The 26,876-nt window shown below is 39.9% G+C and overlaps 2 protein-coding genes and 1 long non-coding RNA gene across 5 annotated transcripts in view; 2 read left to right on the forward strand and 1 right to left on the reverse strand.

The window, feature by feature from the left end:
• Positions 1-2,518: 2,518 nt before the first annotated feature.
• HDDC2 (HD domain containing 2) lies at positions 2,519-11,848 on the forward strand. The gene is made up of 6 exons (XM_085217378.1): positions 2,519-2,735; positions 3,106-3,227; positions 4,383-4,485; positions 6,678-6,746; positions 10,430-10,568; positions 11,710-11,848. The coding sequence occupies exons 1-6, from the start codon at positions 2,601-2,603 to the stop codon at positions 11,802-11,804; spliced, it is 663 nt and encodes a 220-aa protein (XP_085073504.1). The 5' UTR covers positions 2,519-2,600; the 3' UTR covers positions 11,805-11,848.
• Positions 6,753-10,406, forward strand: LOC146544998 (uncharacterized). The gene is made up of 2 exons (XR_014881419.1): positions 6,753-8,180; positions 9,158-10,406. It is a non-coding gene; the product is annotated as an uncharacterized LOC146544998 (long non-coding RNA).
• A 2,220-nt stretch (positions 11,849-14,068) lies between the features above and the next one.
• The window catches only part of TPD52L1 (TPD52 like 1), a 51,286-nt gene continuing 38,478 nt past the window's right edge, over positions 14,069-26,876 (reverse strand). The window contains exons 5-8 of one of the 3 annotated variants that reach the window (XM_085217376.1): positions 24,058-24,072; positions 21,340-21,378; positions 19,940-20,000; positions 15,588-15,854 (exon numbers count right to left, since the gene is read on the reverse strand). In XM_085217376.1, coding sequence (XP_085073502.1) covers positions 15,723-15,854; positions 19,940-20,000; positions 21,340-21,378; positions 24,058-24,072 — 247 coding nt within the window. In that variant the 3' untranslated portion in view covers positions 15,588-15,722. Of the gene's footprint in view, positions 15,855-19,939; positions 20,001-21,339; positions 21,379-24,057; positions 24,073-26,876 lie in introns of all 3 variants that reach the window. The other 2 variants (XM_085217377.1, XM_085217375.1) reach the window with 2 other exon arrangements.

Genomic DNA, 26,876 nt, shown 5'->3' on the forward strand with positions numbered 1-26,876 from the left:
GCCAAGGCTGGGGATTGTGAGCCAGCCTTATTAATGTCTCAGAAGAATTGATTCAAAAAATTCATCTCTAGGACTCCAGTGGCAAACAGATTATCACACTATAAAATTGAAAACCAAACCTCCTTCTTCTATGTTGTACAAGCTTTATCCATGTTAAATAATTGTTAAAGATCCTGCAAAAGCCAAGGAGTTACTCAGTTTAAAGTGCTACATATTCTAAACATCTACACTGAATAGAAACCTTTAGGGAGGGTTAAAAGACAAAATATCTGCTATTAGCTATCTCTAAAAAGAGCACTGTTGAACTAGATACAGCATCTTGTTTAAAATGAAAATGAAAGTCTCTGATATTTTTATGATTGCCTGAGTTCAGAAGGTAATTGAGAACTGTTCAGAAACTAGAAAGATTCAGCTTGTGGCCACCAAGACTGTAAGATACGGAAAGAAAGCTGATGAAACTCTAGTGGAAAGAGGGACAAGAAGGCAATCAAGAACAGCTGGTATGGATTTATGAAGGACAAATGACACTTCTCCGACCTGATTACATCCTATGATGAAATGGAGGAGCAAGCAATGGATATAATAGATTTTGACTTCAGAACAACTTTTAAAATCATTTTCCACAACATTTTCACTCTCATGCTGAGGAAGTATAAAATGAACATAGTTAGATGAATGGAAAACTGTCTGGACTGCTGGGCTCAGTGGGTAGCAACTGATCATTGATAATCTGCCTGAAGCTTACAACAAGCTGAATTTTTTATGGAGGGATACTAGGGCCTACGTGGTTCATTACTGTCATCAAAAACGTGGACAGGATGTACCATCAGCTTATTTTTAGATAAGGTTAAGGCAGGTGACTGACATACTAAACAATAGACCTCCAGTTCTGAGGGCCTTTGAGAAACTTAAGGATTAGGCTGATAAAAGCCTTAAGAAATTCCAGGAGAAATGCACAGCCCTGCTCTAAGGGCAGAATAAGCCCTTCCATTGGTACTAGATATGAGAGATATGGATTGGGAATCAACTCTGCTGAAAAGAACCTGGGATAATGTGAAATCTAAGTCTAATACGAGCAACAGCTTCCATCCACAAGTAGACAATACGGTGGCCTACATTAGGAGCATACTCAGCAAACTGAGGAGAATTACTGACCCCCTATGCTTCATGGTGGTGAAGCCCTGCCTAGACAAGAGACCAGGCTGGTGCTTCCCCAGTCCAAGAGGTATAAAGGTCTACCAAGATGACCAGGATGTAAATCACTTCATGAAGAGGCTGAAGGAGCTGGTACTGTACTGTCTGATGAAGATCTTAAGGAGTCACAGAGTAGCAGCCTACAGCTACTTGAAGGAGTTTACAAACATCACAGAACTAAACTTCTCCTGATAGTGGCAATGGAACAACAAGCAATGGCCAGAAATGGTTTGGGACATTATTCTCTTGCTAGGCAGTTAACCCAGAGAAAAGGTGCAAGTTTTTTCTTTGAGTGGTTTTGAAAGATCAGATCTTCTTTCACAGGGGAGGTCGGACTATGCGGCATCTCTACAATCACATACAAATGGAAAACTGATGACTTTCCTGGTCTATCATCCTTGTTTATTGTGGCAAAATAGTTTTTAAACGGTTACCAAAATGTGTTCGGGCTTTATTATTAATTCAGAAATGTGTTGAAGTATATACAGGAGCAAAAATAAAAATACTTTGCTATCTGTTGATATCTGACAAACAGTGGATATTCTTCTCTGAAAAAAAGTATTTAATTGCCACATTTAAACCTTTATCTGTAATTTCAACTGGCAATATAAAAACAGCAAAGAAAACACAACACATTCTGAAAAGCTACAGATTGCAAAGCAATTTAGTGTATTTTATGTACTTAATTTGTGAAAGTGATGAGAAGTGCCTGTAGCCAGATTCTAGGAGTCTCTAAACTAAAAGGTTTGAGTGCAGCATCTGTGATAACCACTCCCTTTACTCTGAATCATTATATTAGCCTACTCTACTTACTAAAGAAGAAGAAAAGCCTGCTGAAGATCATAAATGTCATCAGTTTTGACTGAATTATTTGAGCTGAATAATTTGAGTGAATAATTGAGCTGCTCAGAGAAGGCCTCAGCAGCAATTTGTTTTTGCCATTGCCCCTATCCACAGCAGCCCAGTTTCTACCTCTCCACCTTTGTGGCAGTTTTTAGGTTCAAAGAAAAGCTTTAGGAGCATGAAGAATTTAATCAGAAGAAAACACGCTGACCAGCAGAGCTTGTACAGCCCATGGTTAGATAGTTCACTCCTGATTCTTTCCTCACAACGCAGTTACGTGAGCAATATGTATGCTTTTATCACGTTACAAAGTAACTTCAACTCAAGCACCCACAATACATAGCTGATGTAATAGACGTGACACGTGAAGTTGCAAGGCTAGTAACTAACACAGCCTATGCCAGCACTGCTCTTTCTTGGCAATTTGTGGAAGAACTGCCAGCAACGTGGCTCACGCAACCATCCCCCCTCCTCGAGTATCTATAAAGTCGTATCTGCTCCAGGCTGCGGTTTGGCTTTGAGGGGCAGGCCCAGCTGCTGGGCCTCACAGCGGCGGCGCCGCGATGACACGGCGGGAGGCCGGGCCGGGAGGAGGAGAAAGAAGAGGGGAAGCGGGCCGCGGCTGCCGGGCGCGCATGGCGGCGGGGCCCGGCGGGGGCGGCATGCTGCCCTTCCTGCGGCTGCTGGGGCAGCTCAAGGTGGGCGCGGGGCCGCTCGGCCGGGGGGCGCGGGGCTGGGGCGGCGGCACGGGGGAAGGCGCCTCCCAGCCGGGCAGCGGGCACGCCTCGGGGCCCGAACAGGGTCGCCGCGGTGACTCGCTGGGAGTCGGGCTCGTCGGGCCGAGCTGAAGCGGGGCCCTAGCGGGTGCAACTGGAAACACAGGCCGGCCTCTGGGGCCTGGCGGTTCGGTGTGCCCGGACTCGAGACGTAGGCGCCTGCCTGGGCAGAGCAGGGGCTGCCACTGCTTTGCGAAAGCGTGGAGATGTGTGAGCAGAGCGCCTGTAAAGCGGGATCCTACCAAACTTAAGGTTGCCACGTGTAAGTGACTACCTTACTGTCTTCACCCAGAGAGTACCGCGGACAGGATGGGTGTACAGGAACGTGGCAAAGCCAGAGAGCGTGTCTGATCATATGTACAGGATGGCAATGATGGCCTTGGTGACCGAAGACAAAAGCCTTAACAAGGACAGGTGAGACTGCTTCAGGTTGTTGCGGCTGTCAGAGCTGCGAGCGCAGTGCTTGGAACAGCTCTCAAGCTGACAGAGTGTTTGGAGCACATTGAAGGTGTTTAGAATGCTTTTCCCACATCTTTTAGGAAAGATTTCTAAAAGAGTGATAGTGTGTTGATACAGGTTGCCCAGAGAGGTGGTGGAGTCGCTGTTTGTGGAGGCACGCAAGAACTGTGTGGATGTGATACAGAGAGATATGGTTGATAGGCATGGTGAGGATGGGTTGGTGGTTGGACTTGATGATCTTAGTGGTCTTTTCCAATCTTAATGATTCTGAGATTCTGTGATTTTTTTTCTTTCTTTTTTTCCCTCCATGTTCTTAGCAGGTTGCTGTTTTACCAGAAGGCGTGAAGGAGACAAAAGCTTTTTGTCACTGAAATCAGAGTGCTGTGTCTCTGAGCTGGCTGTCTCTCAAGCCAGAAGTAAGCAAGCTAAATGCATTCAGTTAAAAGCAGTTTGATGCAATAGACAACAGAGGCAAGCACATACACTGTGTGGATTTGGGCAGACATACACAGACTGAGTTAACACTCTAGCAATCAGGAACCTCTTCAGTAACACAGTGTGGAAGAGAGAACGTCATCGGTACTGAGTTAGTTGTCAGCATGGGGTCACATTTGGTGACTTTACTATGGTGACTTGGATTTGCTTCAGGAGCTGATGAAAACATGAAGACTTTCTTGAGTATTCTATTATATACGGACATAGCTATTTAGCTGTGAACTTGTTTTGTCACATGGATTGAATTTGGTATGGTTGCAGTCAGATTATTCTGCCCGTTACGAGGGAAGTGTATAATGTAGTTGGCTTTATATTCTTGGCTTTGAGAGATGTTGTGGTGATGAAGTACCTTACTTCTGAATGGTATGCACTTGTACAAGCTGTACTTATACTTAAATCTCTACTTAGAAGTAGCAGTAGCTAGAAATTAGGAATTTAATGTATGTGTAAGTGGAATCCAGTTCCTTTAGCAAAGTAGTAAAAGACACCATGTAAAATTAAGAAGAATACTTATATGTGTGAAGGAATAAATTTTGCATCCTCTTAACTTTATGAATAACAATACATAACCTAAATTTCTGAAAAGCCAATTATTTTGTCATTCTTTCTTGTCAGATGCATACGATTAGCTTTGGTTCATGATATGGCTGAATGTATTGTTGGAGACATTGCTCCTGCAGACAACATCTCAAAAGAGGAGAAACACAGGAGAGAAGAGGTATGGAGATCAACTGTGAAACTGTATCTGCGAAGTGTTTGGCGTGTTTTAAATGCAGTGGTGCTAATGAAGAGACCCTTTCAATAATCTGTTTTGTAACTGACATTGCACAAGCTTGTCACAAAACAACCAAAATTTTCAACGCTTTTTTTAATGTGTACCTTCCCGAGGTTACAGAAGGAAAACTTTTGAAGTAATCTTCATAGTAGTCACTTAGTCCTGCAGTGGCTGGATTTTTGGTAGCCTGAGTTAGCTCTGTTGACCAGCCTTTTATTTTTGGCCTTGTACATGCCCAAACTGTTGGCCTGTTGTTTCTGATGTGTTGTTGAATAAAATGTAAACTATTCCTTCAGTCACAGCTAGAGGGCAGCATGATGCCTTGGAAATCACTTTGAGGTTACAGTTAACGCTTCAAAGAGCGTAAAAAAAAAAAAATGTTGCAGTGATTTATTTTTTTCTCACTTTTATGCATGCCTGTTTAAAACTTGGGAGTGAGGGGTTATGACTAATTGTGGAAGTAAGCTTTTTGCTAAGGAAGTGGAACTTTAAAGATCAAAGCAGCATTCAGCATTCTTGAAGTACTATCTTAACAGACTGTAGTTTTGGTATTTCTTTTCTTCAGTGTACTTTCTGTTGTGTGCTCTTACCCTGAACAAAAGAAAAAAATCGCTTTCCCCGGAGCCTATGATCAGATGTCTCATTTGTGTTTAGGCAGTAAAAAGATGATTTGATGTCTAAATTTGTTTCATTTTTTTCTTCAGTATTTGCATCTGCTGCTTCCATTTAACTCAATTAGTACTTCTCTATTGATTCAGTGGTAAACAGGATGAAGCATTAAACAGAGCTGAATTATCAATTTGCTGATGAATGCTCTTTGTTCCCTTTACTGGTTCTGAAGTTGGTCTGCTTGTGCATTGACCTGTTAGTTTCACTAAGGGTTAGGCATTGCAATATTGGGGAGCAGCTGATTCAGGTCAGCCATATTGTGAGCTGCATCCTGTGTTTCAAATGGAGTAACAGTCAGGGTATAAAATCTTTGTCTTTGCCTGTGATGTTGATTGTTGCAGCAGCAGCCCTAAGTGTTACTAAGAAGATAGTAGAAATGGCTTAGAAGTGAGACTGGTTAGCTGAGAGAACACAAAGAGCATGCAAGACAATTTCTGCTTGCTGATTATACCATCAGTTTGATACTGTGTTAAACCTTCTACCACAATTTTTATTGTTGAACAGATGGTATCTCAATCTGGCAGTGCTGTGCTTTATTCCTGCAGAGCATTAGATGGGTTATCAAAAGGCTTATGTTATATCACCTACCTAAGAATGGGTAGCTGTCCTCATCCCTACTAGTGGAAATGTGTAGCTATGAGTTTGGAGTTTGGGAGAGGGTGACAAAGATGATAAAGGGCCTGTAGCAACTCCTGTACAAGGAAAGGCTGAGAGACCTGTGTCTGTTCAGTCTAGAGAGAAGACTGAGAGGGGATCTGATTGATGTTAATAAATATCTAAAGTGTGGCAGGCAATTGGATGTGGCCAGATTCTTCTTAGTGGTGTGTAGTGATAGGGCAAGGAGCAATAGACAAAAAATGGAACACAAGAAGTTCCACACAAATATGTGGAAGAACTTATTTCCAGTGAGAGTGACAGAGCAATGGAAGAGGCTGCCCAGGGTGGTTGTGGGGTCTCCTTCCTTGGAGATACTCAAGATCTATCTGGATATCTTCAAGATCTATCTGATACTTACCTGTGCTACCTATTGTATGGTACCTGCTTTAGCAGGTACCTGTGATTCTGTTGCTTGTCAGCACTAGGAGTCTATATTTTGAAACTGTCTCAATTAACTGTACTTATAACTAAGTTCAAATGTTGTCTCTACTTGTTAAATCTGGAAGGCAGAGCTGGTAGTTAATGGCAGGTCTTGGTATGTGACTCGCCTGTTCCGTTCTGGGCTGCTTTTTCAACTTCTTAAGTATCTTTAAGATACTGAATGAACTCTTAGGTTGTTTTGATTTTATATTCACTTAAGCAGTCTCAGAAAAGATCCTCTGCCAAGTAGTCCTACTGTTCCTTTCGTGGCTTTCATGTACATATGCACTTGTAAGTGTATTAAGTACTGTATGCTTCTACAGACTTAGTAACAAGTAATTAATTCTTCAAAACACATAATAGAAATGTACTCTGACTCTATTTTTCAGGCTGCTATGCAACAACTGACCCAGCTTTTATCAGAGGACCTCAAAAAAGAAATTTATGAACTCTGGGAGGTAAGTTTGCATTTTTTTAATCCTTTAATAAAATTGAGGGTAGCCTGTTAGCCTCTTTCTGTTTAGTTATGAAATCATGTCTTCTCTTCTTTGATCTCAAGCAAGGTAGGTAGACTTTCTTTGGAGGTGAAGCTGACACCCGTGAATTCCTTCTAAAAAAGGAACCCCAAAACTTAGTAGAATAACAGTTTCTGCCTTCGGGCTCTCAGTTCCAGATGAACCTGTCCAGGGCTTGGTTTGTACAACTAAAGGAAGGGTTTGTCTACTCCATCCAGCATTCTTGGATAGAAATCTTTTTTTTTTAACAACACGTTAAACAACTTGTTGACATCTGGCTGTTTTCAGCTCATGATCTTTCAATACAGGAAAAGACAATGGCTACTGACCGTTGTGGAGTACTTTCTGCTTTTTATGCAAGCACTAATTTATGTGGCTTCCATTTCTTTACTGTAAAGCCCATTAAACTAAATATTTAGTACTAACTCCTTGTTTAAAATTAAATGTAAAGTAATGACAAAAGAGCAGTGTTGCAAACTGAGTTAGATCTCTTGGCCTCCATAACCTGAAACTGTATTTCATGCTGGCACTCTTGTCCACCTGGATGTATTTAAATTCTGGATATCAACAGCTAATTTCTGCATTTGGTTATAGCCCTGGTGCTTTTTTTTTTTGTTTTGTTTTTCCTGTGGTTACTTGGTAAGGTAGCAACAGGGTGGGGTTTTCAGTGCTATCCTTCAAAGTAGAAGGACATAACTCAGCACAACTAGATCTAGAAAAGAAATTCTGTGTGTTTATTTAGTAAACAGTGGTTCCTTCTTCTTTGGAAAGCTGTTATAATATGATGGATAAGCTTAGAATTTCAGTTGCCTATTATTTTTCATTGCTTTAGGCTTCTGATTGTATAGGAGCTGGTTCAGTATGCAGTCAGTTCTTCAGCCTTTTAGCTTTCTGCCATTCTCAGTAACCATAATTTAACATGTACATGCTTTTGATCTTTTGTTCTCTATTTTCAGGATAATTTATTGGCATTGTATCTCCAGTGTAGCAGCATGAGTGTAACCTACATAACAATGAGGATAATCTAGAGGGACCTCGTGTGCATATTAGATTTTTAGTCTTATTTTAAGTGGAACAGCGAGGTGCTTTTTAAAAAGAAAAGCAAAAAAGGCAGAAAATAAGAAGCCTGTGATCACAGGGTATGACATGCTGCTCTTAGCTAGCCAGAGCTTTTTTTGTGTTGTTTTTTTGTTGGTTTTTTTGTTTGTTTGTTTGTTTTTATTTAAATGAGTGAAGAAAGCTACAGCCCAGAGCTGAACAGTAGCTAGGACAAGATCTGCTGAGACTCTTATCCCATGCTCTTCTGCGCTACTCTACCCGCACCTCTGCCCCTACACCCCTTCAGCCACGTGAGGAGTGCTGCTTTGTGCTGCCTTGGTGAGCAGTCCTCAAATCTGTAGGGTGGTGGGGAAAGCAACAAGAAGATGCCTCTGGTGTATTTTCAATTCTTGATTGAACTCCAAGTGTGTTTGAAAAAAACATTGAAGTAAATGAGTTGGCACACTTAACTCTGTCCTGCTCTTTTTATTTTCAAGAGCTAAATCATAAGAGTCACTTTAACAGCCAGGCTGCGATACGTTTGAAGGACCTGTTATTCTTTTCCAAAGTATGCTATTATTTCACATTCTTAAACACCTGTGGGGAGGGAAGAAGTGTTTATTTAAGTACTGTGCACAGTTGCATGTATAATAGCTGAAGTTTCTTGAGGTTAATGTAAGCTGAGGTATGAATAAGACCTGGTGGGCTGCTTGACACAAAGATCGGTAGCAGGTTATGCTTCCGGATAATTGCTGGAGGTGGGACAGAGTTGTGCAAGTGAACAGCCATAGTTCTCTTTCTCCCCAAGTTGTCCTTTGTAAAGCTGCCAAAAAAAGTTTCTTTTCAGTGATTAAAAAAAGCTGCAAAAGAACAGAAATAAGTAGATTTAGGAAAGTAGCCTGCTGTATCTAAACAATTTAAAAAGGCAGAGATCAGCTTGAAAAGAGGAACAGAACAAACAACATAGAACAACATTGTTTAGGGGAACAGAATTGATTTAAAATAGTGATCAAAGTGATATTGAAAATGTAACATGTCATTTAAGTTCAAATAAAGTAGTGCATGAACCAAATATGGCTATCAAAATCTGGATTTTTTTGAGTTTCAGATGTAAAGTAGTAAGTTTTAAAAACAAACGGGCTCCTAGCAGCAAGCCAGAGAAGCAAATGACCACATCATGTTCATTAACTGAGCTTGACTGCACAGGGATCACAAACCAGGATCTTTCCACTGAATGGCAACTACAGTTGTCTTCTTAAGATGCAGAATGAGGTTATTGTTCATCTGTTTATTCCTCTCTCTTTTTCTTGCTATAGAAACAAAAGATTCTGCTTTATGATGTGCACTGAATTCATATAGCAGCTTAGGACCTTTATGGCTTATTTCAAGGTGGTGAAAACATCCTGCCATGTTCTTTGGTCAGTAGGAAAAACCTCTTCTGGCTGTTACAGTGCTCTGGTTTGTGGATTTGCTGTGCACACTTGAATGTATGCATCTGAAAGCACAGCTGGGTGTGGTGTGGGCTGGAGCCTCTGCTCTGATGATTGGTGGTGGCAATGAGGAGTGGGTCAGAACTGCTGTGGGTGCCAAGGTGATGATAACTTGTGCAGAACGGCTGCCTGGGGAGGTGGTGGAGTCACCATCTGTGGAGGTGTTCAACAAACATGGAGATCTGATGCTCAGGGACATGATTTAGCAGGCAGTATTGATAGTGGACAGTTGAACTGGATGATCTTTATAGATCTTTTCCAACCTTAATAATTCTATGATTCTAAAAAGGAAGCCTTTTTCTGCACTTGGCTTTGAAGCCAGGAGAAAGCCAGTTGAAGAGAGATCAAATTCAATCCAGCAGATTTAGAAAAGACAGGTGAACCTATCTGCAGCCATCACTGGAGCAAATGACAGCAAAATTGTTCAAGTGCCTGGAAATGTGAATGACTCACAAATATATACTGACTGTGAATGGAGGGAGGGTAAAGATAGCAGAGATACTAAAGTCTGAAGGGAAGGAAACCCATAAATTAATCCCTTCGCCATCTCCTAAGAGTGAGATAAAGACAACAGCTCAAGCAGATTAGACCAAAGAGCTTAAGAGGAAGTGACAGGAAAAACGTAAAGAACAATTCCTCATGAAAATACCAACTGGTGAAAAAAAGTGTAAAATAGGCTTTAGAAATAGGTAATGGTAACACATAGACACGTGACATGGTTAATTCATAGCCTTGGTCAGCTGTGAAAAAGTATATAGATAATATTGTTAAATGGAATCTACTCATTTAATTCCGTGTCTGATAGGGCTGTCTCCATATCCTTCTCAATTCAGCAAAACACTTTGGTACATATTTAAGCTGAAGTATGCAGAAGAATTCTTGTCCTTAAATTTTCTTACAATAGAAATTTAGCACATATCTAAGCGTTTTCTCTGCCTAGATTTCTTAAAAAGAGAGTGGAAAGGTTAATTGTCACGAATACTGTACTAATGAAAAATCCTAGATTGGTGAAGAGTTCTAATACTCTATTTCAGAATAACATTGTTGTGTTTTTGTTTTTTGTTTTTTTTTTTTTCTTACAACTGCAAATCTCTTTAGGAATATGAAAACCAGTGTACTGCAGAAGCCAAGTTTGTAAAACAGTTGGATCAGTGCGAGATGATACTGCAGGCACTTGAGTATGAAGAGCTGGAAAACACTCCTGGCAGACTGCAGGATTTTTATGATTCAACTGCTGGTATGGCATTTGTGTGTGTGAGCTTTTTGTGATTTCCTGGTTGTGGATTATTTTTTTTTTGTTCCCCCTCTGGTAAATGAACTATACAAATTACCTTTTTGTTTTCCTGCATGTAGAGTAAGTCAGGACTAGTTATTTTACTAATCTCTCAAATACCTGTAGTATTTTGGGGAAAATATTGCAGTGTACAAATAGCTTGCATTTATCTGTATGTATTGAACCAGAATCTCATTTAAGTCAAGTTCTCTTTTGCATCACTCTGGTCTTGAAGAGAGGCTCTGCTTTTATTACACTAGTATGTGTTTAAGGATCTCCCTGTATCATTAGAGGGGTGTAAAAGAGACTTCAATCTTCCCTGGTGCTCTGAGAGGAGTTGTTCCTATTTTGTTAGTGTTTCATGAACCAGTGAAGTTATGTTTGTGAGAAAGAACTCTCACTGGGCTCTAGATGCAATTGTATACTGCTTTTTATTCTACTGTGTCTCATGGAAGTTAAAAGGAAATACAGGTAAAATAGCTGTTGTCATGGTTTTAGCAAGGGATTTGAACACCAGAAGGAGACTGACTCCAATTCATTTTGTCCTGGAAAAAATAGAACAGACAAGCATATGGAGAGAAGCAGTGATTGCCAAAGGTAGTGACCCTGACAAGTCCTTGGGTGACTCCTCAGGAAAATGAGTTCTCTGAAAAATACTGTTATTTCAACATCAGGGAAGCTAGAATGCTTCTTTTTTTTTTTTTTTTTTAAGGGCTATCTTTGTTGCTTCAGTAACTTAAACCATAAGCTACTGTCTCAGTAGAGCTTAGGGAATATTCCCTAAGTAAGTGCTCTTGTCATTGGAATGGTTTCCTGCAGCAGGATATGCAGCATTGGATTGTCTTAGTCAAGGTGCATCCCTTTTTCAGCTCCTAAGTGTCTTAACAGAGCAAAAATATGGATATGGACATTTTTCCCCAAAAAAAAACTTATAACTAGTTGTTATAGTTATTCCATGTTTGGAATAAAATGGGACTGCAGTCTTTCTTAAAATAGTAACTTGGAATTCATTCTGAGCCTTAAGCACTGATGATCTCTCACTGCCAGCATGCACACACAAAAAAATGAAGACATTAATTAACTTTTTCTTCCTCTTGTTTTACAGGAAAGTTTGTTCACCCAGAAATACTCCAGCTTGTATCTCAGATTAACACAGAAAGGAATAAAAAAATAGCTGCTACATGTCATCCGCATTCCTGAGGTGTTCCTAAACACTGTAACTATATTAAAATGTTTTTATTTTACATTGTCTGGTGTTTTTCTCTCTCATAACATTACTAATTCTGCCAGCAGATCTTTTTTTTCATGAATTCACTTGTGAAAATCTTGGGACCACTTGCATTGGTGAGAAGTTCAGAGATTGTGTTAAGGACCAGATATTTAGAACGAAGAGTTTTGCTGTTGTTTCAATTAGCTTTCATGGATAAAGTCTTACAAATAGTCTCTCCACTGGCAAAGTTCAGGTAAGTTTGAAACTTATCTGATGGCAGAGAAATGAGTTCATGTAATGCACTGACTGGGACAGATAGTCAGTCCTGTGATGTCTAAGTGTGTGTGGATTTAAGCACATAACTGTATGAGATGGGTTTCTAGCTGTTCACTGTACTAGATGGAAGCAAGACCAATGGCCATGTTTGTCTAAGCTTGGCAAGAGCTTCCAAAGATGAGATTTGTTTTGGTTTTTTTTTAGGTGTGTGATCCTGAAGAATCGATGATGGACAAAACTGTGGTAATCTAATTAATTACATTTTCTGAATACATTCATTGTTTCATGCAGTTTTTATACTGTTGTTTTGTAGTATTGAGGAGTGGTGCTGAGGTTTATGTTAAGACCCATATGCCTTATCCTTCACATCAAACTGGTAACCTTACAGACACTTGCAGAGGCAGTTCATAACTAAGATTGGAAGAGGCCTTTGGAAATTGTGCAGTCTGATGCAAATGCCTATACTACAGTGTAAAACTCATCTTCCCTTGTTCAAGCTTTTCAAGTTTGTTACAAATGACATTTATTAATGGAAATGATGATGCCAAACTATGCAACTTGGTCTAGAGAGAGGTGTCCTTGCTTATATCAGGGGGTTGAACTAGATGATCTTTCAGATCCCTTCCAACCCAAACCATTTTATGATTTGATGGCTATCATATAAAGCTGTAGTGATGTTAAATACCCAAAGAACACAAATGTGTTATTAACTGTTGCATCAGGAATGCAGTTGGAGTTTAAGGTGATGTTCCAATTAGCAGATAATGAAAATTTGCACTTGGGAAAGTTATGGTAGAGACTTAGGTAGAAAAGATAGCTCTAGCTTCGGCTTTGTGTCAGATGAGGCAGCGTAAAACTAAATTGTAATCCCTTTTTAAGGCAGGTAAGTTAGCTGAGTGGATGTCTTCAGGTGCTGTGACTCAGGAGATTCCCCTTTACACAAAACTTAAGGGCCTGATGAGAGCTTGCACTGTGTTCTGCAGCTGATGCCTTTGGCAGACACACAGACTGCTTCAGTTAGGGGCCAGGAGATTTTGCCTTAAGCAATCTGCACAGAACTCAAAATCTGCAGAGCATCTTGAGCTAGAGGAGGTGTGAGATGCCTGCTCTGCTCAGGGTACCTCCCAAGAGCAGCAGTTGTGTCCTGTGGAGACGCTGAAAGAACAGGTACAGTTTACTGAGCAACAGGCAGCTGATTAGTAGTTAGTTATTGATAGCTGATTGTCATACTGCAGGAATAGGTCCCACAGGGCTTTGTGCAAGGCCTACCATTCTCCGGCATGTGTAGTCCACCAAGATGTGTACAATCATAGTCTTTATTGGGTCTTATTGAATGCCAAGCATAGGAGAGCTCTAGATGCTTTGGAGAGTAGACTTGAGAACAATACTGACAAAGAAGAAAAGCAGTCCTGAAAAGGTGTTTGATGAGAAGATGCAGCAGGTTCTGCCCCAGCAGGAACAGTCGGTTCTTCCAACGCAGCCAGAGGTTTTCCTGGCTGGCAATGCACAGTGCTGCTGGGGATGTGGGAATGAAAGTCTTTAAATTGTTCTCTTTATGAATGCAGCCAAAAAACAATCTACTGGTTTCCTCAAAACGTTTTCAGTGTGTATGTACGTACGTATAAAAATACATGGAGGGTTAAATCCCTACCCTGAGTTTGGGCGCCATGTTTTAACCTTGGTATACCTTTTGACCCTATTCAAAAGGTTAATATTTTCAGATGCTCTCTGCCAAATAGTTCATCTTTACTGAATGCTTTCAACCATTCTGTCCTTCAGATAGCAAAATTTTCAAAACCTGGGCCACAGATTTCCGTGGAGAATTTCAGACTTGGAAGAAAGTAGACATATAACAATTAGGAAGATGGCTGATAAACTCACAGCATACCTCAATGCCCTCCTGCAATAGCAAGGCTTAGACAAGGGATATATGGTGTTGCTGGTGAATAAAGGGAATTAAAGAGAAAACATCACCGAGTAAAAGAGTAAGAGAAATTTATTTTTAATAAGAATATCAATGACATCATTTACACAAACTAAATGACCATTAATACTTAAATTAATTCATGTTTATGCACAAAACCACTGCAAAATAAGCTAGCAACCTATCACAGAACTGTACTGGAAACCTAATTCAATTTGCTTCCATGCTAAAAATCACATTGAAGAGGCATTTGAGATAAGTGTCCAAAGTTCATAATGTTCTACCAGACAGAAGTTAAAGGATTTCTAGCTGTCAAAACTATAACAAAAGCCACAATGGAAAAAAAAATCACATAAAGCCAAGCTTTCTCACAAGATTTTAGGCAGTCTGTAACATCAAGCTCACTAACGCTGATCTGAAGTTTTGGCTTAAGCTCAAAACAAGCATCCATTTTGAAAGTAGCCAGACTGTTTCCCATTTTGTTTATCCTTTTGATGAAGCTGTGCTCATCTCAGTCTGGTGAACTGAGCAATGCAACATGCAGACTGACAAGTGCTCATTAAGACAGCAAGATACCGCCACAAGTGTGCTGCTCTTTTCTTGAAGAAATGTTAAGAAGATGCAAGAAAACATGCTGAATCAAAGCTCAGAGAGATGACTGGCTCTCGGTGATTAAGTAGATAGAATGCAGTTGGGATGCCCCAGAAAGAAGGACAAAATTTGGGACAAGAAATACCTACTCATCGTGTGTAAGAAATGAAATTCAAGCTAGCAGCTCTGAAATGTGGACTGAAGGCATGAGCTCTCTATCTTATGGCACATCTTTAATCAGTTGCTGGAATTTATTCTTTTGCATAAGGCTGTATCTTGACTGAAACTCGTGCTGTTCAGTCATAATAATTTACCTTCCCTTCTTTTTGAAGGGAAGATATGGAGGCAACATTATTGGAGGCTTCCCCCTCCCCCCCCACTTCCCTTTTTAATTAGCTTATGCTTTTGAATCTTATCAAACCACAGAGAGCAAGCCATGGAACATATTTTTAAACTGAAGCCATTCCAGCTACAATGATCAGCTTAAATGGGCAGCTGTGATCAGCTTAGTTTCTATATGAATAACGAAGTGTCTCTTCCTGTCCTTCTTAACTCTGCTGACTAACAAACTGGAGGGCAATGCCAGACCATATCAGTGAAGGAGAAAAAAGCTTTTCTTGGGTGACAGTAAGTTATTTTAATTTCACTGGGAAATAAATCATGTACAGACACCCCAGATCGAAGGGCACCTGGTATGGCTGGTAGACAGCTGGTGTATGGACTATTGCTGGCAGCAGAAATCTCAAGGTCCATCTGTCTGCTGTAGCACTGATAGAGGAGCTGGAAACCAAGAGATAGAAAACTTTAAACTGAAAGAAGTAAGAGAGATGGGGAGATTTCTGGAGAGAAGTTAGGTGAAAATGAAACTTCTTTTGGTCACAATGTTACAGAACATAGAGATCTATGACTCATTTACTGGCATGTGGTTCCTATAGCATACAAAATACCTGATGATAAAATAGCATATCCAAAATGCAAATACAGAGAGGAAACTTTTCTCCAGCACGAGGCCAGGGAGGCAGTTTTCCAAAACCCACAAAACTTTGTCGCACATGTTGGTTGTTGAGGGAGGTCCAGAAACCATGGCCTGGGTAAGTCTCTGAGCGAGGCCTTCAGCCTAACATTGAAGCTCCTCTTCACTCTCAGGAAGTCGGGTGCCAGCCAGAGAGCTCTGAGCACTGGCATGAGCTGTGGAGCTGAGAACTTCTTCAAAACTGCCCCCAGTGTGGCTTGTTCCACCAACCTTGGTCTGTAATAAGGCAAAGAAAGAGAATAGAAGTTCCTTTACTCACACTGCAGCAAGTCCCATCCTTGGCCACAGAGCTGAGAACTGTTCAAAGCAGGCAGAGCGTGATGGTGGTAGTGATTTTTAAAGAGCAAAAGTTACACAAATAATCAAAGTATCCCCTTCTGCAGTTTTTAAACTTCTCAATCAGAATGGTAAACCTGCCTGTGGAATTCATGATAAAGTAATTGACCCCGAGGTAGATTCCAGTTAGGATCATATATCCCGCCAGTGAACTTAATGTGGTTCTTTACATGAGTACCTCATGCTTGTTTCTCTGTTTTTCCAGTTCTACACAGACCGATGGGCACTGAAATGAGCTGGTATTTTTGCTGAGTTAAGAGGCCCATCCCCATGCATTGGTAACATAACTTCTCTCCGCTACGTGAACCTTAGGGTAATTTTGGACTACAGAAGGAATTTTGTAACCAAGTGACCAAACTAATCACTTGCCTCCCTTTCAATGCCTGTAGGTATCTAGTACTGATATGTAAAACTGCCCACCACATTTTCCTGGGAGAAAAAATATCCAGTTACATTAACGGAACACATGACTGCGCGCATGTCATCTACTTTCAAAAAGCTACAGTTTGCTGAATTTGTAAATATAAGTACTAAAACACAGCATCACTTAAAGTCTGAAATAGAGTTTTCCTAATCAAGAAAAAAAAAAAAAAAAAACAACAAACTTTATCCAAAGATTTGGAAGTGGCCAAGACTGTAAGAGGAGACAAAGCTCATTTAGAGGGTAGTCTTGCTAAGAGAATATTCTTTTGTGGTTTGCCTTGCTGATATGCCTGCTTTAAGCTGATTCAAGTCTGAAAATAGGGCAAAACTTTCTTACTCCATCCCAGAACTGCAACAGGAATTAAAGAAAAGCTGGTATTTTTCCAGCTCGCCAGTCACCAAATGCTTAGGAAGATTACTTTAATCAAATGAACACTGTGTCCTAAGTTTCCAAAGGGTTAATCCTACATAATCCTTTGTTTTATCAGCAAGCACAGGAGCTTGCCTAGCTTGAAAGTTCAATAAAACAATGTAGCAAAACATTGGATTTGTGCTCTGACAGTTTGAGACACACTTACTAAAAGCTCCTGTCTCGAGGTAGAAGTCTGTATCCATTCTGTAAGTCAGCAGAGCCTACTAGAAGATAGCAGTTTATCACAAATTTTTGTAAGTAACAGTACTATATATATATATAATATATATATATATATGTATATATAGCTAAATGTGTTATATATTATTTGCTGGTTAGTCCAGAACTTGCAAGGAAAAGGCCGCAACTGCCTAGTAAAGCTATTATTTAGTTTTCACTGCAAAGCTTATGACTTCGTTTCCCAATTTAAAGTCTCCACAAGGATGTTGATTCAAACTGATCAGAGTGGGTATGTAGGTAAAGACTGCTGCTGCACTGTTTCAAATAATTTGGATCAGCTGCATCTGAACTGAGGCACATAAAAATAATAATCACAAATGCAGGTTTTTTTGCTGTTTGCTTCTCTGCCTACTCTTCCATGAGAAAACAAGAATAATGTGAGTCGCTTTACTAAATGCTTCTGCCAAGGAACAGTTCAGCAGTGTTCTGATTTTCAGAAGAGTTTATAAGTCAGGCACTCAGATCCTGTCAATCCTCAGGGGAAAGTGAACTAATACATTTCCCTAAGAAAGCTGAAACCCAAAATTTAACCTGAAGAGCAAACAAAATCTAATTTAAAATTTGACTTTGAAATGAATGAAAGCTGAAAATCAGTTTTTATTGGTTACAGAACACTGCAGGACCATTGATTCTGTACCTTATATGAAAAACACAAATAAATAATTAAGAAAAACTAACGCTGCTACTGTCTGTGGTCAGAAGCCTCTCTGGGAAATTCTTCACTTTTTCAGAACACAACAGGTCCCTAGAATCAAAGGAACAGCATATAGTTTTCCTACCGTAGGCCTTTCTAGTCTTGCAAGCTTCAAAAGGGTCAGGGAAAAGGAAGAACTATGCTGAGACATTCCCAGCTGTCTTCAGCCAGTTTTAGTGGCACTCTAGGGCCACAACTGCAGCTCCCTTCCTACATTTGCACAAAGAAATTAAAGAGAGAAAGAGAATATAGACAGAAAATATTTCAGACAACGTCAGAGGGTATTCCAATAAAGTTGGGCAATTAACACTGCATGGGATGTGGAAGCTGATTTTGGACTCGACTTTTTGTCCTGGCAAAAAGGCTTTAATCTGTCCCTCTCAGGTTAGCCATAGCTGTAGGACAAATGAGTTTATAGAGACTACAGGAGGCCAAATGCAAGCCTAGGAGCTAGACATACTGACAAGACTAAAAGCCCTGTGAGTAGGTTTAGTAGGTTCAAAAAAGCATTGTGTTTCTACCATGTAGTTTCTTCTAACTATTGAATGGCAGGATACAAACAAAAAAAAATAATCCATTTCAGACCTCCGGTGTTCCAATGAGGATCTATCTAAATGGGCAGAGGTAGAAGGAACATGAAAACATAAGCAAGTGGAACATTTGACATCAACAACCAGGAATTCAGACCTTTCAAGCTGTGGCATCCCACTGAGGAACAATTTCTCTGACAGAGACAGTGAGCATAAAAAGCATTTGCAGCAGGTGAAAGAACAAACAGGAAGGTGTACAAAGCCCTGAGCTGAGGCTATGGAAGTCAACATCCTGTTCTAGCTCTGCCACTAGACTTCCTTGGGATGCTGCCTCCCACCTGTGAAAATTTCCATCACTGACAAGATGCAATGGAGATGAAATCACTACCTACACTACCATAATTTAAAGCTGTCAGAGCAGCCTCACTCTAAATAAACGTGAACAGGTAAAAGCTGAAAATGATAGTGCAGTTCAGCATCCTTTGATGCACAAGCTGATTTAGAAAAATAAAACTAAATAATTCTCCCTAGAACTCCATACATTTCTCAGACCTGCCTGGAAAATATTACCCGCTGTAGGTTTTCACAATGGTATGGAAAAAAAACAGACCTTCCTCGTGCAACTGCTGCTTCAATTCTAGTGGCAATCTGCATTTTATGTAAGAAGGAATGCCTGTCCCAAGTGGAAGGGCACCTTCTTGCACTTTAAAGTTTTATAAGTTTTAATGTCCATTGACATGAATCCAGTATAGTCAGTTCCACCTAAAAAAAGGTACTAAATTTTGCCCTTACCCACTAATGGACTGTACTTAGAATATGTTGGAATCATTCTATAGCAGTAAAACGCCACTTTATTGGCACACTTTGTCAGATGAGAAAGAACCATCTGAAGACACCTCTGAACAAGAAACCTCTTGTTCTCATTTTTCATGCTGAAAAGATTAGCTCACTGCAAATTGGCCATTTGCTCTCCTACCTTAGCAAGTGTTATTAGTGGTGACTGATAACTTTGTCATCAGATCATCTAACAGCAAATATACATATATATATATATATATATATTAGTTTTGAAAATTTAAATTCAGACAAAACATTGAAATTAGAGAGGAAATGAAGAACTGTTTCAAGGAAAGACTGCTTCACCATTGAGACCCACACAGGTGGCGTGACTTAAACCAGTTACATGGCAACCCTCACCAGCTGAGCATGCAAGCACTTGGCAAGTGGGTCTCTAATGCTGAAAGGACTTGAGTTCACTATATAGGCAAAAAGCTGTGTTTGTCTGGCAGGGCACAGCACAAAGTTCTTAAGACCATATCACTTTCGAAATCTGACCTTGTGACTCCATATGGCTCTGTCTCATGCAGAGTAATCACATGGTCACACCTGACGTATCTCTACACCTCGATACAACCATATTTTCTTATATTTTTGAGACCACTTGTTTACTTTGGTAGACAACAGAAGTAATTTTGTAGTACTGAAACAGAGAAAGACTATTTGTTTCTGCATATTGTCTTCATTATCTATTAGTACTCTTGCAGTTCCATGAAATTCTTGATGAAACAGCACATTCAATCAGTTTCCCACACAAATGAGAGAGATGTCTTTAAGCATGATAGATACATTTCAAACGCGGCCACGTAACTCAGCCTCTAATCATTACCTTAAGGCTTGTGACAGTGGTCTCAACCTTCTCTTCAAATGATTTGAAAGTGGGAGAATTCCTAAGAGAAAAAGTAAGTTGAAGGAAGGAGAGTCAATTGCAAACTTAATGAGGTAACTTTGAATTTCATTAATTTTCACCAGGCAACAATGGTAGGAAAGAGTGAAGACTGGCTGGCAGCACAGGGCTATAGACTGGTAGGGTATGAACAATCACTTGCCCAACTGTAAATCAAATCCAATTAAGGTAATAGGTGAGTATTTTTTAGCTACCAATTTGCAAAAGTTGAACCTCCCTAGTAAACTAGTGACTGGTTTGACTGTTTTCTGAATCATTGTGTTCTAAAGTGAGAGTACGGATCCCCATTGAGATCCATACCCAAAGTGCTCTTTAGTTGCTTAGAAAGATGTCTCTTTCCTCCTCTTACCAGCAGCTTCCCCACTGCTGAAAAATCCATCTTCTATTCCATGTGGAAATACGTACTAGAACTAAACAAGCTGAAGTACAAAAGCTTGTCTCCTCCTCTAGTGGTTCAGTCAGTACAAAAGACTTGGACAAATCGACAGTGGGTAAAGGGAGTTTACAGTCTAATATTCCCTTCTGCTTTTCTGCTCCTTGCTTGACAACGGCAAGCTCAATTATAGCATGCTTTGTGCTTCATTATTAGCGAAGAGCCTCCACTGTTGTTCAGCAGGGTTTCTCTTGTTTAGTAAAGGGAGTACAAAACAAAGAGGTAATAGGAACTCCCTTGCCCAGTACAGCATAATGAAGCAGTTACTTAATGATTTAGTTCTTAGGTTTTTTTCACCTACTGTGGTATACTGAGTTTTCCCCACATGCTTGGTAGGGAGCAGCAATATTAATATATTTAGAGACTGAGAGAGTAAAAAGAAAAATAGATCCTAATTTTACTGAAAACATTAAGACTTTTACTTCAAGAGACATTGATATTTGGCAAGTCAAGTGAAGCACGATTACAGTGCTTCAAATACAAAAGCGCTCATAAAATCCTTGCATAGGTGCATGATCCAAAGGGAGTGCAAAGCATTTCTGACATTAATGGGCTTTGGATGATGTTCTGGAGACAGCAAAGCAAATGATTTTCAGGTTCAGTAATACAAATCTGATAACATTCAACCACTCAAATACATTTCAGAACTGCTTCCTTTACTCAAAAGATTGAACCAGAGGTTAAAGAGTTAATGCAATTAAAAAAAAACAAAACCAACTAACAACAAAACCACAGATGGCCAGTCCTGTGGTCCTTATCTACATGAATAGCCTTAATTGATTGAAGTCATCTGACTAAAAACTGCAGGATTACGATCAAAATATGCAAATCCCTCCTCATTACAATATTGAACATCAACATAGAAAGTACAATATGAGTAGAATATTACCTCATTGCAGGCATGCTTATGGAATGACGAATAGAATAGCTGTGGGATGATAGCAAAAGATAAGAAAAAAGCTGTAAAATTGTGTTTGCAACATGATTATAACACACCATTTTTATATCTTGAACGCATATTTATAGTGCAAGTTAATATAAGAGTAATGATACTCCATTCCTGATGGCAACAGCCTGTCAAACTCACCTGAAATCCAGTTCACTTTTGTCACTGAAGATCTTACCATCACACTCTCCTGTCAGCTGAACAGCCGTTACATAAGGTTCAAAAAATGATGTAGAACATACTCTGGCAATACGATTTAAAGGATATAGAACCCTGCTACCTACAAAAACATACAACATGACAGAAGAACAGAGAGCATCTTCATATTCCTCGATCACAGATAATACACTCTGTATTAGGTGAATACACCTCAGGTTTGTGAGCCTGAACTCATTCAAAGCAGTTGGTAAGCAGGCAGCTGCCTTGCTTTGCTGCATGTACGATGCATATGGGCCAAATAGCCAACACAATCTCCCAGTTTTCAGAGCTTCATGCACAAAAAGCTAACTAAACAAGAGGTTACTTCAACAGAGACAACCATCACAGCTGCAGCAGTTCATGTCCCTATTTCTCTGAGACACTTCACCCTTTCCTTCACACCTCAACATCACTAAGTGTAGAAAGCACTGTTCTCCACAGCTTCCATCCCACTTCTACATGCCACACTTTCTTCTTCCGTCCTCAGACTTCCCAGCAGCACACGTATTGGAAGGTTGGAAGACAGAGGATGTGTTCTCCAGAACACTCAAAGATCCTCTTCTATACCTCTATCCCTGCAGCTGGCTGCTCATCCCAACTTCTTGAGTTAACTAGCCACAGTCTCCCAGCTGGGCCACCAAGGTCAGCTCTGCTGTTACAATATCTGCTGGGAAGCATCAAGCCTGTTCTGAATATTCTCTATTTGAAGTGCAAGAACTGTTCAAAATTACATTTGCATCTGAACATTATGATTAAGTTGCACATAGCAGAAGTATGTATTGTTTCAAAAATCCATGTATGGTTACTTTCAGTGTTGCCTGACAGCAGCAGCTTGGTCTGATTGAAAAGAGTTTTATGGCACACCAATATATGGCTGCAAACAAGTAAAGCGTGATTATAGCATTAAAAACAAAAAGAGAGCACTCACATATAAGCAGCACATTTTTTCTAAGCCATACAAATTCAGAGAGATACTGTGTCCATAAATAGACAAAAGCCATTTTTTTCCAGATTCAAAAATAGGTGTGGGGGGAAGAACAGTTTGGCAAGGAGAGACAATGAGAATCACATAAACCATTTCTGCTGTAAGTATTTCAAGGCTTTGCTCAACTCGGTTAGACAAGAACTGATAGCAGATAATACAGAGTTTTCATGTTCAATTTTTCACATCATTTTTCAGATTTATGAAAGATTGGCCCAAACACTTCAGTAGTGCAGATCTTTAACAATTCTAGTTAATTGGAAAAAGCGTGTTTGCCATGTTAGTCTCGTAACACATGACAAACTGGAAGAAAATAAGCATTTGGAAGTATTTCAGCATAGATTGCTCTTCTTCTAGTAGCAAAACATTTCAAAGCTCAGAATAAGAAGATTACATTGCGCCTAATTAAATTTGCACAGCAGAGAGATGGCATGTGACAGACAATCTGAATACTAAGTGTGTATTTTACTGAGTTGATCTTTTATTTTCTTTAAAGAGGTGAAGATGCAAGTTACAGGAACAGTGACACGTTCACGTTTTACCAGAAGCCTCAAACAGAAAGCTTTTCTAAAGGCACTCATGTCAGTGATGGTGAGAGATTTCAGGGGTTCAATGCAGAAGCAAAAGGAACAGAGATCTTTCATGACAAAGACTGCTAGGTACTAATTTTGGTTTCAAATCAGAGTGAGGCAGAAAGGTCAATTTATATCACATTTTGAAGTTTTCACAGTGAAGAGCCCACATTTGGATGACATTTGGCTGGATAGAGAAGGTCTTATTGAGCTGCCCCATGCACTGGCAATGCTACAAGGCCGGACAGACTGTGGGGACTCATGGCTGTGCAGAGCCCCTCTGTTGGGTGGAGCTGACGTCAAGCCAACTGCTTACGGAATCTCTCAACAAACATTATTCATCGTATGCTGAAGTGCTTTGAAGCATCAAAATATTCAAGCTCCAAAGAAGATAAAGACCCTGTTTTACTAATTAGGTTAAGAACTTGTCTTACCTTTGGAAATTTTCGACTACAGACTTTTAAACAGTCAGCATGCACACTTCATGGCTAACACAGTTTTACATTATTGATGAGACGGTAATTTTTTATTTTTTTTTTTAATGAATCTTCATAATACTCTGCTGGCTGAGCTGATGTTTGCTGTTTATGTTCTAACCTCTGACAGAAAAAGACAGTTAGGGGAATGGAATTACATAACAGTAGGTTTTCCCAAGAGCAGCATTTTTTAATGCATTCATTATTTGAATTTAAGACAAAACTACTTAAGTGCAAGGCAAACTCACTCTAGGCACTTAGTCCAGTCCTTTCCTCATTACACAAACTATGCTTTATAAATGAGGCATTACACTTCATGTAGCTAAATTTTTAGAATACACATCAATGCTGAAAAGAAAGAGGTTACTGTGTTACCTTCCATAAAACAAATCCTGCTAAATATAGAGGCACCATTCAAGGAATAAAGTCTTACCTAATAGAATGTGATCTTTGGTGGATGCACAAGAAAAGAAAAGCAAAAGTTAGAAGTATTACAAAGATGCAGTAAAAATATACATATATATATCTACAGCATGCCAAAGTGCCCAAGGGAAAAAAAAATCATCTTCATTCAAATCTCGATGTTAGAATTCACACTGTGGATCAGCTTACATTCCTTCAACACAAGAATTTTCACACCACACAAGTGACACACTGCGTACAGCAAGGAGAAGTTGTGCCTGCTAAACTTTGCATCCTCACTCTTAGATCAGGTTTAACCAACGCTATCTGGCTTCCCTCCCCAAGTCCTACCTTTACTTCATTAAAGAGGAAATACAGGCTAGTTTGAAATTTACATGTAGAGCAGCAAATACTTGTTTTTCTTTGCCTCTTTTGGGATTTCTTAATCATCTCTAAGTTGAGGCGGGTACAAAAATAGAGAGCTTTTTAATTCCTAAATTGACATTTTCTAAAATACTTCTTCCCTGTTTAAAATACCACTTGAAACACTTTGACACTGCTTTCCAGCTCACAGGAAACTTAATTAAGGCAGTAGAACGAGGAGAGTCACACTGATATATGATATTTAAAGGATGTCATTACGGTTCAGAAGTTGAGAAACAATGAGGCGGACTGCCTCTCCTTCATCAGTATATTACTGATGCTGCCTTTAATTACAGACACTCCAAGGGAACACCTGCATCCCACAGGGAGCCAGAGAGGTGATACACGTTTAATGAACATCACTTCAGTGGTTACTCTCTTGACATCTTTTTCCAGTGTGCGGCGTGACATATTATTAACTGCACACTATTCACACCTCGTTCTGAAGAAAAGCAAGGATTTCTTCAATGATGTTTACAGGGCTTATTATCTCGTATACTTGCACTTCTCAAAAATACATGGATTTATCTGCATCTCTCATCTTTTCTCTTTTTGTCATTCAGCCCCACTGAAGCACTGATAATTGTTCCGATTCTCCTCCACGTTTATGCCAGTTCACTTGTACACCCTGAACTGACACAAATACTTCAGCTGAAGCCCCATCTGAGCTGATCAGCGCAACTCCCTCTCAAATCTTGGATATACAGCACTCTTGCAGCAAATGCTGGAATTAAGCTTAGACTAGCAGAAGTAGCATCACAGCTTGGACTCGTGCTGCATTTGCGAGTCACTAGCCAAGTCCTTACCTTAACTGTAGATCTGATCAGCTGGCTGCTCTGTACTAACCATCTCTGCATTTGATTTTTTATTTTTTATCATCTGTTAGTGCAGCACTTTACTCTTCCTTTCATCAGATTTTATTTTAACATCTCATTTTGAATTCTAATCTTGCTGTCTAAAGAGCCTGCATTCCCTCCCACTGCAGTCACCTAGGTGGTTTATGTGCACACATGATGCCATCATCTAAGTCAGCAGTGGAATTGCTGAAGTGTAACAGACTCAGGACAGAAGCCTGCTAAATCCTGTGCTACGATGAACTTCTGACATCTATTCCTTGAATGTAATTGTCAACTCCCTATGCCCTCTTCCTGTTAAAGAAGTAACACCTGAGCGATACTTCTTTATCTCACTTAGAGGACTGTGAAAAGAGTAGGCAGAGCCTTATATAATTCAGGTTCCATCACAAACTCTGCCCCTAATTCATCCTCTATGACAGCTCATGGTGCCATTTAAGGCAATTTTCTTGACAAACACATTTTTGATATTGTCAATGTGCTATCATCTAGATGCTTAAAAAGTAACAGATTAATGCTTTCTCCTAGCATCTCGTCATCTCTGAGGGGAATATCATCTGCCCTCATCATGCCACAAACCTCTCTCTGCCTGCACTCTTCCACGTGCGTCTTTCAGCTTCTGGAATAAGGTATCATACTACCCTCATTCATCTCCAGAGTAGGCTTATCCCAAGAACTGAATTTGAAAGGCCTCCACGTGATCATATAATTAAAGAGAATGTATGAGACAGCTGAATGAAGGATGTATAAGCAGTATAACTGCTGCTATCCTAATCTTCATGCATGCCTTTGTTAGTTTGACTGTCAAACAGATTTTCTTGTATAGCAACGTATGTAGTACATTGTGTACATATAGTATCAAAATGTTTGCAGTTTCCTTACTGCATCTTGTTGTTTTTCTTTTAAAATAAACAAACAAAACAAACAAATCATCCCACTTGGTATGACAATTTCCATAAAAGCCATGAGCAGAGCTGAAACTGAGATCCACAGAGACAGCTGCGGAGCAGCCCAATAGTATTGCAGGAGATGATCCAAACACTGCCAGTATGCAAAGAAGCAGGGAGTAAAGCCTCTCAGCCCCATATCACATCTCTGCTCAACATGGCAAGAGACTTTGAAATACCCAAGTGTCTGGACCTAGATCTCTCAGAAGCACATTACTGCTCTGTAAGAGGCCTGGAACTCCCCTCTTCTCCACTGCCTTCCTCCTCCATGTCAGAAAACGTTAACAGAAATAATATGAGATGGAGGTGAAGTGGTAAGAAAATCTGGTGGCAACAGGCTGACTATAAGACCATTCAAAATCACCATTGCCACAGATGGAGTAAAGAACAAAAACACCAGACTCCAGAACATACGGGGAATTACAATGATTATCTAGATTTTATAAAGCAGTTTCAAGTGTCCATGCTGAATGAAAGCAGAACCGGGATTTGCATCTGGATGCCACTGCCTTAAGCATCAGCCTTAATGCCTAAGCAACAGAATTAAGCCAGAGTCTAATGTGTGTTTAAATCAGCATTATAGGAAGGGTAATGAGGGCAATGCATGAAATAAAATGATTTGGATT

Source organism: Meleagris gallopavo, chromosome 2 (assembly GCF_905368555.1).
Source record: "Meleagris gallopavo chromosome 2, MGAL_WU_HG_1.1, whole genome shotgun sequence".
In the NCBI taxonomy this organism is placed as follows: Eukaryota; Metazoa; Chordata; class Aves; order Galliformes; family Phasianidae; genus Meleagris; species Meleagris gallopavo.